Raw genomic sequence first — 13,125 nt, forward strand, 5'->3', positions numbered from 1 at the left:
CAGAAAAAGTGCACAAAATACTAGCATAAATTTATTTTGTTTAACAAGACAGCATCAGCAGTATATATATTATCAATATAATAGAAGTATTATACTTCCTTTGTTACTAGAATAGTTTCATGTCCAGTAAATATTCATAGCTTGCATGAGAAAGCCATTAAATATTGCATATGTTTTCCAGAGATCTGATTCAATTATGACCCAGAAAGCTTGAGTTTGGACTAATTCACTCATTCTTGAAATATGTATCATACTTGGAGTGTTTTTCCCACTGGCAGATGTCACAGATATGCAATTTATGCATGCCAGCTGTGCATAACTTACCTAGATTACCTTTGTGAGCAAACAGAGTTATCTAACATGTAAATGCAGGCAGGCTGTAAAGCAGGCGCTGGATGAACTTGGGAGGGTCAGCAGCTCAGGGCTGGACAGGTAAGTTCTAAAGGTCAGGTGCATCAATCTAAGCCTTTAAAATCAGTAAAATTGAACTGAAGAGTTTTGCAGTAACGGAGTTTCTCAGATTTCTGGCTCATCCGCTTGTGTGTGTATGAAAAATACTGTAACAAACTGGGGGTTGTTTCAGCGTGGCTATAGGGGCTCTGCGGTTGCCACATGACTTCTCTCAGTGCCTGTGGGAAATATAGGAGGACTGAGAGAAATATATTCATAAAAAACAGTTCTCATGACATTTTCAATTTTTAGAAGCAAAAATCTGTTCCATATTTTTATTTTTTCTTGATGCAAATTCTTTTGCGTTGACACAAAGATGAAAGGAAAAAGCAGGTCTTGTCAGACCTACTTTGATATAGCATTGTTGAGCGTTATAATCTTACAAAAGTGAGGTTACATTAATATGTTTAAAGGAGAGGGCTGGATTGAAATCATCTTGACAAATGTGGGTATATATTTACATCTGAGCTGGTCACTCCAGGCCCTATTTGCAGACAGTGGAAAGAATGAGGTGTTTTTAATGATGTGATACATCTCTCCCTAGATGTCTAAAATCAGTCAGATGAATCATGCCCTAAAGTTAGATGAGATGAATTCCATTTCAAGTGTTTAACATGGTTCTGGCTTAATAGTTTGAAAGAATTTTTCTAATAGACCCAGAAGTGTTCAGCAAAAGTGCAGACACTCACATCCACATTATTTAATCAAGTGAAAAGCAGTCTTGGACCAGTTTCTCATGAAACCAGGTAATTCCAACTTTATGGAGCCACTTGGAGCATTTTGTGAATGTTCTGATAGAACACTGTCATGCGTCATCACTGACTGTGATCTGCTATTGATACAGGACCTAAGCTTCAGAGGTGGTTTGTGTCCTCAGCTACACAGAGCACACACTGCATACTGTCCCTCAAAGAGTGCTGGGTGCTTTGCAGGATTGCACATCAGGGACCCAATTCCTATGTGTACGACACCGCTTGTCCCATTTTCAGGAAGCACACACTTCCTAAGGAGTCTTGAGTTGTCCTGGCAAGGTAACCAGGAAAACTGAAGATGAAGGTGTCTTGCCGGTGCTTGGGACCAAAGATGTACAGATAAATTTGACCGAATTGATTTGGCTGTAGCCATTTTAAGGTTGCATGTGTGTAAGGAGAGATGTTTCTCCCTAGGAATATCCCTTACTTTTAAGGCCTGTGCACAATCTCGTATAAAACGTGGGAGAGCTGAAGCGTGAAGTCGGGGCATGACAGTACAGTCAGGGCAAGTGGAAATTGCTGTCTATCACTTAATGGTCTTAGGCGAAGCTGTGATCAAGGAGTGGGTGGAAGAGGTCAAATGTCTCAGTTCTAAAACTGGGAGAGAATTTGATTCACTAGGACATGCTGTGTGACACAGAGTTTTTCAGGAGCACTTCAGCTACCTGACGCTCATGGCTGACCTGTGCAGAAACAAGTTTGTGGTATCTGCACTGATGTGTATACAGTAATCATTGCTGACAATACCTGGTCACCATGCTCCAAAAATAAAAACTAACTGCAGCTCATGAGTTGACAGTCTTCCCTCCCCACTAAAAGTAAAAGTTTGGAGTTTACTTTTCATGCTTTCTGGGACATTGGCCTTCAGAAGTCATCTTTCAAACTTTCTCCTGCAAGGAAAAGAAACAGACTCTTTAAGTATTCATACAGATTCAGGAGAATGGGCTTACAGAAGAACACCAAATATCACAAGGTTCAAGTTACAATTCTTGAAGCACCCATTTTTCAAAATATATTTATAATCCTGTAAGTGTTCCTTCTTTGGAGGGACAGGAATTAAGTGTCTCATTTTGCAATGGAAGAGTGTTGTCTTCCTCAGTATACTATAGGAAGATTGTGACACTTGTACCTGCTTTTAGGGAACTAAACTGAAGATGATCTGTCAAAATCAAGTGGGTCTATTCCACCTTTTCCTGCCATGCACTGGTTGATGCTACCTCATATGTCTCTGTGATACCTTGTAGAGAACAGCTTTATTAATACTGTGAGTTTCAAGGGAATGTCATGGATTGCCTGGACTTGCCTGCAGAAGAAGAAAAATATCAACTCAAATCTGTATTTCTCGAATCTCATATTGGATGGTAAATAAACTGCTCTTCAGAGTGGAAATGCAACATTAGAATAATTGTATTTAAACTCAGGCTATAAATCTTTGATGTGAGCAACATAACCTTGAACCATTTCACTATTTTGCTCCGCGTAGTTGTGAAATCAGCCTGAAAATGTGTGTTAGCTCAGGCAAGGCAATAACGCACATTCTGCACTTACAACCGTGCAGGCAGGCTTAAAACATTTCTTCTCCCAAGTCTGAATATTTTAAAGACTCTGTGACAGCTATGAAATCCTGCTGCAGCAGGAGGAATAAAAAGTTGATTTGCTTGTAGTTTACCAAAAGAACTTTTCTTGGTCTGCCAGAATAAGCAGTTCTTTAGTGTATCTATCTCCACAGATGCACTAAATATGTTAGATCCTTTCCATATATTTTTTTGACTGTGGAAGGGTAGCTCTGAAGTGCAAATCAGAGTTTGAATCAGCTAAAAAAGCTGGCAGAGATGGATAGCAAAGTAAGCTGCTGCTTTATTGCTGCATGTCAAAGATACAGCCATAGGTTAGGGGACGTGAAAATTTGTGGAGCCACATTTGGAAATCCCTGTGCCCCTTTCTACTGCACACTGATGAGTGATGGGGCTTTTGTCCAATGACTTGTCTGTCAGCTGTGCAGAGGCTCACTTAAATTACAGCCTCAGAAGAGGTTTAAATGTGATCAGATTTGTACTCTGCATACAGCAGAATGATGTGTGTTTGTCACATGAGAATGAATTAAAATAGCTGAAAGAACCAAAGGTAGCCTATAGAATATTTAACCACCTGTTACAATTTCATAAATAATTGTTACTTGCCATTGAATTCCAAAGGGGAGCTGTTTCAAAAATCCCCACCAAACTAGAGAAAACATCATACTCTTGGTTAAATTCTGCTGATCTTAACATTTAAATGGAATATAATTCTGCAGTGCAGAATCCTCTTAAATGACATTTATTTCTTGATTCTGTAGGACTCAAAGTGTGACTGCATATTGCAGCCGTTACTCCTGTTAATGCTACCTACTAAAGTGATTAATAAAGATTGCCATGCATCATTTTCTAACAGTGCTACAGGCAGTACTGTAAATCGTTTACTGCATAGACCTCTCAAACAAATGTTTGACAAAGGAGGCGAGGATGTTAAAGATTAAATTGACTGTGCTGTACATCAAGCAAGACATTTACAGTCATTGCCCTATCTGTAGTCAGCCCATGTCCACTTTGAAACCTACAGTAATAATTTTTCTTTTTCCAAAAAATACAGTACCAGGTAATTCCAGCTATGCATGCTATGAGTCTGCTTGGCTTGTACTGAAGTGTGAGAGCAATAAGATTCTTTCTTTCATTACTTTCAGAGATATACTCTGTGACAGGTTGATTTCCTTCTCTATAAATTGTAAATAAAATACATATGCTCAAAAAATAAAGTAGCTTTGAATACGGTAAGGGTCCTGCAATAAACAAGAACTGACAATATTCAGAAAGTGATGGGTAGAAAGGTGCTGACTTTTCATTGTTAAAATCATCACCTGCATGTATTAAGTAAATGAATTTGATAAGCAAAACAAGAGACACGTGTCCATTCCCAGCAACTGGCATTCACTGTTCAAGTTCTGGCTGCAAATCAACAGAAGGAAGGGCAGGAATGTTTCTGCACTAAAAGCCTCCCCTCATACCAGCCACACGCAGATGTCCAAAGGTAGGAGCTAACCATACATAGATCAAGCTCATTACTGCAACCAAGAAAAGGCTGACTAACTGTCGTGGAAGTCTTACATTCCTGAAAATTCATATATATTAAGCAGCAATAGTTGTATTGTGTTTTGCATTACTGTAGTTCGTGTTTGCAAATCTTTTCAGATAAGGGCAATCAAAACATGTTAATTTAGACACTTTTAAAAGTTATATAGAAGTTATAGCCAAAACCTATGGAATGCAAAAAGTTCTTTTGATATTGGCAGGCTTTAAAGCAAGCCGTTGACATGCTCAGCTTAATAGATATTAAGATTTTAAGAGGCTTTGAAGAACCTTAATGTAATCATACTGTACAGATATTTTAAACATATTTAAAACTCAGTATTCAGCTATCCCTTCAGATTACTTCTTTTTTACGTACAGAAGTTAGTAGTAGTTCTGATTCACCTATTCTTGGGCAAAATTAGATTTTAGTAGTTAAAGGAAAGAATTGACACTGGCATTCAAACTAATTTTATCCAAATTATGCTATTCCCTAAATATAAAAGGACATTGATGTTTTACCTCATTTATAATTATAAGTTGAAACTGCCTGTTTAGAATATTGAGCTGCTTCTTTCTTCAATTAGGTAATATCAAGGAATACAGTCAACTTAATCTTGATTTTCGAACTTTATTCACTTTCAGTTCTTAGTGTCCAGAGCAAGTCATCCACTTTTGTCATTTTTTTAATCCTGGACATACGCAGATCCAGATACAGTGGGACTTGCGTAGTCACAACCAGAAGAAAGGAGGATAGGTTTTGGCAGCCTGGGCAAGATGCACAATAGGATGTGAGATCTCAGAAATGTCAGTGAGGAGCATGGGGACAGGGCAAATTTGCCTAAGCTGTACAATCAGGCTGGTTGTGTGTCCTGTGCAGTGTGAGGATGAACAGTCCACCTGCCATTCTGTGGCCCAGAAATGCCTTTTTCTTATCCTGTCTCCTAGGGGACTCCACCTCCTTAAATTTGCTCCTTATGGGTGTCCTAGGGCAAAAGGAGTACATGGCTTCAAGTACTATTTTTTTTCTTCATCTCTCTAAATCCCACACACAGGAGGCTTTGTGAGAAAATGAATGGCCCAAGAGTCACAACACCAATTAGAAGACACTGACTGCTCATAATAGTTGTTTTTGTATGTTGCCATGGGGTTTAGGGCAGCCTTTGAAGAAGAACCATACCAGTTTTGCTTCATACTTGTCCAAAGTATGTCTTTTCTCTGAAAATCGGGGGGTTTTTTGGTTATTATTATTAAGCCATTGTTTGCTTGTACTGAAGTGTGAGATCAATAAATTTCTTTCATTGCTCTTGTATTGCTGCAGATCATGCTTTACACTATGTGTCCCTGACACTATTTTAACTTATTGCAGGAGGACTCTGCCCAGGGTCTAACGATCCCTGTCTGGAGAAGCCGTGCCCAGGGGACATGCAGTGTGTGGGGTATGAAGCTAACCGGAGACCCTTCATCTGCCAGTGCCCACCGGGGAAGCTTGGCGAATGTTCAGGTGCCTGTCACAGTAAAGGGGGAGATACTTGAACAACAAAGTGCTGCCATTCTCATTTTGTTGGTAGAGGTGCCGCTGAAGTCAGCAGATGTACTGCTTAACCTTTCTCAGCACTGGCAGTCAGTGTATCTGTTTATAAGCCCTGTGAAATACTTGTCTTTACAGCTGTGGGGCTGTATGAAGACAGTGATCCAGTTTCCATTAGGAAATTCCCACTGACTTGGTTGAACCGCAGATCAGTAAAACAGGCTGCTGAGAAAACAGGACTTTTCCTAGAGAGTGTTATGCCAGATGTTTTCCTGCCATGGGCAAAGCTCTATAATTAACTCTTCTTCTTACTATTTAGATTACTGAAATTCCAATCTTTATTAGTGAAAGCATTATACCATCGCCAAAAGAAAGTTTGAGGATGTTTGTTAGTCCTCTGCAGCTGTGTGTTTCCCTGGGGTATGGTGGAAAGCCAGTGAAGTGGAGCTTTCTGTTGACTTCAGTGAGTCCGGGGCTGCATGACAAAGGACATGTGCTATTTCCCTGACGAAAACACAGCAGATACTAGGCTGTAGCACTGTGGTCCTGGGCAGTGGTAGAAGGGAACTCATTGCAAGGGTTTGGCTGGCATCTGTGCACACCTAACTTCATACCTGAAAGTCAACAGCCTGATGCAGAGACATGGTTGTCTGCTACGAGGCAAGATAGATGCCTCCATGCTAACGATGCTGAACACTTGGAGAAACCTCTCTCCTTATAAGTACGGAGAAATAGAACTTTCCTCCATCCCATGAAAAAATATTTTTTCAAAAAATACAGTATGTTTTTGTAGTAGGTGCCAGCTTTTTTCCCCATCACAGTTGGGTGTTATTTAGTTCTTCCTAGACATTTTCATTAGCTCTATAAATTCTGTAATTAACTTGACAGTTGAGGAATTATTTCATGTGTCACTAAAAGAACGTGTGTCTTTTGAAAATGGTTATTTCAGGCCACACTTCCCTTAGCTTTGCTGGGAATAGCTACATTAAATACCGGGTTTCTGAAAATAGCAAGAAAGAGGAATTCAAGTTGGCTCTCCGTCTGCGAACCCTACAAAGCAATGGGATTATAATGTACACCAGAGCGAATCCCTGTATAATTCTGAAGGTAATTAGAATAACTTATTTTTTCTGCAGTTGTTTTTCTTGATTATGTATGTTCTGCTGGCTCTTAATTTGGGGAATGCTGTTCTCATTTGAGCTGTAGATGAGAAAATGAAGTCTAATCTGTTTCATGTTAACAGGGAAAATCAATTATTTCAACAATGGCAGCAAAAACAACAATCAAAAATGCAGATTTTTAACGGTACTGTACTTGGGAAACACCCCATTGGGTGCTGTTCATTATAGAAACATGATGTTTGTCTGCAGGCAGGAGCCAATCTGCGTAAGATCTAAGATTTGGCATTTATATCATAAAATCATAGAATCCCAGAATCATAGAATCCCTATGGTTTGGGTTGGAAGGGACCCTAAAGATCATCTCGTTCCAACCTTCTTGCCATGGGCAGGGTTACCTTCCACTAGACCAGTGGTCCACTGAGTATATGGTCCATTTAACCATATATTCAAAACCGAACAGCTGCAATAACTGTTCTTCCCCTGTGTCCATGCCTGCGGTTAGAATGTCTCTTACTGAATGTGAAGATTTCTGCACACTGTGAATTAAGATTATTTGTTGAGAGAGGCTTGGAGTAGCTGGAGGTTGATACCCAATCAATAGTTCATTGATAAGCTCTCCATGCATGTTCGTTCTTTGTTGGATTTCTGTGGAATGGCAAATATCTGCTGGATGGGAAGGGAGTGCTAGGCTCCTCCAAGAGCCTGCACGTATAATATTTCTACTAGAGCCTCTAAGGTACAAAATGAAGACATTGGCTTTTGTAACTCAGCCATGTCCTATAATTCAGCAGTGGGAAAAATGGCACAGAGCCTTTTGTGTCTGCATTTGCAATCTTCCGAGTTCTTTTGGCTGAACGTTTAAGTAATGTTAAAATGGCTAGATGAGTTATTAATGGACAAGAAATAATTTTATAGCTCTTAGACTGAAATATTTCATGAACAAGAGTATTGTCATTCACCGGGGACTCTCGCTGTTGTTCACATTTGTACAAGACAATTAAGCTGTGCTTTGAGACACACAGAAATGCACAGTTTGAACTTTTCAGTATACATTTTTTGTTCAAAAAACTCAAAGCAAAGCTGCAGGCTTGAAGGGCTTTGAAGCCTTCGTCATGGTTGCTCTTAGCATGCACCAGGAGGCAGTGCTTGCAATTCTGAAGCTTTTAAAAACTTCAGTTTGGGAAAAAAAACCCAACAAATGGCCCTGGTGAAAGGTGTCACTTGAAAACAATAGGAGTTGATACTCCAGTTCCAAAAGGCTGTAAGTAAGAGAGCCCCTCATTGCAGTCACCTGGGTTGAGTTTTGAGTTTTGGGGTAGGAATTACTTGTTTTCAGTCAGTGCTTCACACCGTCACCTAACCATTTTGCTTTGAAAGATACTGGTAGCTAAAAGTAATACTTCAAGGAGCAGAGGCAAGAGCTGTGGCTGCTCAGCTCCGACCTCAGAGGCCAGCCTCTGTTTTGTTTCCTAGCTCTGAAGGATTGCCAGCTCTGAACACACCTCATGCAGCACTTAGGAGAGAGCTTCAGACATGCGATGTGTCCAATGTGTGAGGTCCATTGAATGAATGCAAAGCCTCCACTTTCTCCCATTCATTGAGCAGGGAAGGACGCAGGGAATTCCACCCCTGAACCTCACAGTTGGCTTTTAGTTAGGGCAGGATTTCCTGTTGCAGTGGATGTGTTCTTTTCCCAGGTCCGGCCCTTGGCTTCTACTTAAAGAAAAGTAAATCATTACATTCAGCATGCTTTTTGAAGAAATGGCATCACTTAAAAGGTCAGGAATTGCTAGAGTTTTGTTTGTAAAGGTCCTTTAGCAGAAAAGCATCAGACTAAGGTCTCACAAAAATGCTCTATGGCAGATAAATGGCATTATCCTCAAGGGATGCAAGTGGCCGTAGGAGGTCTCTTCAGGGGTGGCAGCTGACTCATGAACTGCCCTTCAGGGATCCCTAACTCAGATGTTTTCAAGCAAGTTACACTTAGGCTTTCTAAGCATGTGTTTTCTCATTTGTTAACCAGAAGTAGAGCTTTTCAATTTTTTTAACCAGGTACGTATGTTGTGAGATAAGGAGGCGCACTTGGAATTGAGGCCATTAAGTAGATTACTTAGAGGTCTATAAATGTGAAGTTGTTATCGTTTGAGCATTGCTTTCAATTAAATTAAACATGAGGAGAAGCTTTCCAAATAGAGGATAAAGGATGGGATCCTGTGTTCTTTTGAGCACTCTGGCATCACTCCAGCAAAGCACTTAATCACTTGCTTAACTTCCTGTATTTGAAGGCAATTGGAACTACTCATATACCTTAATTTTAAGCACATACTTAACTATCTTCTGGATTAGCAGCAGAGGGCCCAGCATCATCACTGAGCTCCAAACAAAGGCAGAGGTGGAAGAAATTTAGACCCACCACATAGTCTGAACTCATGGGAGAACAGGCAGAAAACACCACCACTACTGGGACATATCATGGCATTGATTTTTTTTGAAGCAAGTCTCTCCCTTTGCATTCTATTTAAAAATTAATGCTGCAGTATGGTTTTCGGTGTTTAAGTGACCAGCTTAATTTTGGGAGCTCATACATTTGTGATAACTCCAGGGATGGAAATATTTCATAATCATAACACGATGTCCTCCTTGGATAAATAATCAATTCCATAAAGCAAACTGCTTGTCTTCTACTTTGCTGAAAGTGTACCAGATACGCTGTATTGATACAATATAATAAGGGTGTTATTTATTCAGCTGTTTCAAATAAAGCAACTCATCCATCGATTTTGAGAGGTTGGCCATTTTTTTTGTTGCTTGCTCTTGCTTTTAAGACAATTGAAGCAAAATGAGATGCAGGTCGATGGCCTTTTTTTTTTCTTTTGAAAAGAGGAGGTATGCCAAAACCAGTATCACCATTTCCTTTTTCCTGTGTAGCATCTATCTGGGAAAAGTAAGATTTAACAATTTGAAGTATTACAAAGCCATTGCAGAAGAGAATTCCATAATTTCTTTTTCTTCAAGGAATATGGTGGAGATTCAGCTTGATTTTTGAAATGTAGAGGATTAAAATAGGTAAAAAAAGACTTTCCCATCATACCAGAAATGTATCTGTTAAATGGTAAAAAGCAAGCATATGTTCCTCCGTCCAGGCACTTAAACGTGAAACTTTGCATGGTTTAGTTAAGTGTATCTTATACATTTTAATGCATTACTGCTGCATGGCTTATGCCGGATAAGACTGAGGCTTGGATATGATCCCAGTTATGGCTGGAGTTGAAACGAGTAATATTTTAATTAAATATACCATTTTACACAAACGAACCTGAAATGTAATTGGGCTAACGAAATATTTCCCCAGATAGATTAGTAGGCAACATGCTGTATCCATGATGTGGGACTGCAGATGGACTGTGTGAGCCAAAGGTGGTCTCAGAAGAACCATTTCATCATTTTATTACCTGTGTTGATACACAAATATGGATGCTGGCCAAACATCTTAGCCAGCCTAATATTCTATTATAATTTACAATATGTGTTTGGCTCCATTTTTCTCACTGAATGGAAACTGTTGAAATGTAACAGATTGCATCAGCTTTTGGAGCCTTCTCTGTTCTTTGTACTTCTCTACAGGTGAGGGATTTTGTGTCTGTAAGAGCATACGTGCTTAGGTATGCATTAATTTCACTGTCCCAGTAGTTACAATGAGAGACAATGCAGCCCAGAAAGCTCTGAGAGGTGGAAGCTTGGTGGGAATTTTCTGCCTAGGTAGGATGAAGCAGTGTCTCTCTGCTTTCATCTTGGTACAGAAGGTCTCCGGCTGCATTGGTGACGGGTTGCAGAGTTTGCATCTATCTGTTGTGAGATGGAGTAACTCAAGCTCTCTGCTGTGTTGCATCACATAGGTGGAGAAAAAAGCAGTGCCATATGTTCAGTCCTGATCTAGAAGTCTGATGCTACCAGCCCTCAATCAGACCAGTCATCCCACTGAGGTTATTGTCCAGATAACTGCTGAGTCTGGACAACAGCATTGGCCATTCATTGGATTTCCACACTATTTGCTCATTTAGTAAGAGCTTAACTTGAAGTTCAGCTTTTCTTGGTACCAACATCCAGGCTATAATCAGAGAGCCCCCTCTGAGGACTGAACAGTGTCCCTGACATCACAGCAGTTATGAGGAATCACGGGAACACCAGCGATTAATCAAAGATCAGTGGTTGAATTCTCCATACTTAGGAAAAGAGACATTGTTTGCCCTGTTGAGTGGAGGAACCTTCTTCTCCCTGCCCAGCCACCCCAGCTGCTAAGTAGGCAGGACAGCAGCCCTTTGCAGCACCCGTTCCTTGCTGGCTTTTCCTGCCCTTCCTCCTCATTCTAGAGGCACAAGGTCACCAGGGGACAAATATTTCCTCCCTGCCCCACTACTGCAAGGCCCGTGACCGTCTGATTAATGAAAGTACTTTTATGGTCCCTTTGCTAGGGGTATGTGGGCATGTCACAGTCTTTAATGTATGTGTCCGTAAAGCAGTGATGTGAGGTAGGGAAAATGACGTTATCCCTCTTTTACTGATGGAGACCTGAAACTAATGACTTGTTTGAGATCTCAAAGGAAGAGTGCTGCAGAGTGTGGATTCCTATGCATATCTATCATATCTTAGGCTAGTACTGTAAGCATCAGACCATCCTTTCTATCTTCCACTCCAGCCTGGGGTGGGGGTTACTAGTGCATTTTTAATAAAAGGAAGGAAGCAAAGCCTTTCAGACAATATATATTTACTGTGTATTACAGATCATCTGCTGGTAAAAAGAAATGAAAGTGGGTGAGAAAGATGGATAAAACATATTTTAATGGGAAATCTTTTAGATCATCATTTCCCATACAAATGGTTTAATATTTATCCCAGGTGCTCATATGCAGTGTTGTATTTATAAAGATAATTGGAAAAGCATGTTCTATGAGTAAGGGTAATACACACGCAGGCAGTAGGTCCTTCAGGGTATAAGTAGTCTTAGGGGAGATATATGTGTATTATACACAAATCAGTACAACAGTTTCTATAGGAAAAAGCCTTTTGAGTAAGAAGGAAGTTAACTGCTTATCCGATTATGGCTGTTTTTCAAAGTGTAATATGTTGAGGTGTATTTTTCTAGAATATTGATTTGTATTCCTCTTGAGCCAGACCACACTTTCTGAGCAGCATCTTCCAGGTTTGTGGACTATTTTGTTGCACAGGGAGAAAAGAGACTATTGCTCTATCTCTGGAGAGAAACCAGCTCAGTTTATCAGGGCATCTTGTTTACCAAGATTCCTCCAGAGCCAATGCTTTAATAGGCCCAATTTCAATCTACAGAAGTAGTTTACTGCTGAGTTTTGGGTCTTGTAAGAGAGGATTTTTAAATGAAAAATAAGCCAGAGTTATATTTCTGTACATCCATTAGCCTTTTTTGATTGAGCTCTAGCAGTAGCAAGCAACATCCATCCCTCAAGCATGTAGTGCTACAACCATAGATTTCATTTCTTCTCAGTTTCATTACATCCTGCAGGTCAAAGACTTCAAAATTGCCAGCTGTCCATAGCAGGGGCTAATTCTTGCTCTTCTAGCTTCTTCATATGTATCCCTTTAACACCCCTTATGTGTAGTAAGTAGGTAGCTGGCATCTATAGGGAGCTTGCCACATGCATCTTTGTGTTCCCCCCCTCCAAGCAATTGCAGAGTGGTGTGGTTTACACCCCACATGCCCAGTGTGGCTTGGCTTGAGGTTACATCCAGTCAAGGGACTGAGGTTTGGAAAGGAGAAGGAAGTGGAGAAAGAAGTCCAGAGATCATCAGAAGTCAAGATTTTACCCTTAACTTTTCTCCAGGTAGTTTTGTGAACCTTCAAGGACAATAAAATGCTGATAATGACACAACAGCACAGTCTGTTTCTGTAGATTAACATTTACCTTCAAGCCATACCAGAGAGCCTGGCAGAGAAGAGTTTGAGCACCGTTTCAGACTTATGCCAAGGGATGTCTCTAGCTAACACAGTTTTAAATGATTATTCATGCCAGAAATGGGCAAAAAAGGCCGAGGACAGATGGACACAATGCAGCCTCCTCACATTGGCATTAGCCGTGCCAGTTTAGCAGGCCACCAGAGCTTGGTGGGGGCTGTTCTTGCATTGATGGTGATAGCAG

The 13,125-nt window shown here is 40.3% G+C and overlaps 1 protein-coding gene across 1 annotated transcript in view; it reads left to right on the forward strand.

Moving 5' to 3' along the window:
* The window catches only part of LOC104413689 (protocadherin Fat 3-like), a gene marked incomplete at both ends in the record, with an annotated part of 85,214 nt that overhangs the window by 56,709 nt on the left and 15,380 nt on the right, over nt 1–13,125 (forward strand). The window contains 2 exon segments of the mRNA XM_010024754.1: nt 5,673–5,807; nt 6,784–6,941. Coding sequence (XP_010023056.1) covers nt 5,673–5,807; nt 6,784–6,941 — 293 coding nt within the window.

Source organism: Nestor notabilis, unplaced genomic scaffold, assembly GCF_000696875.1.
Source record: "Nestor notabilis isolate BGI_N333 unplaced genomic scaffold, ASM69687v1 scaffold3492, whole genome shotgun sequence".
Lineage (NCBI taxonomy): Eukaryota > Metazoa > Chordata > Aves > Psittaciformes > Psittacidae > Nestor > Nestor notabilis.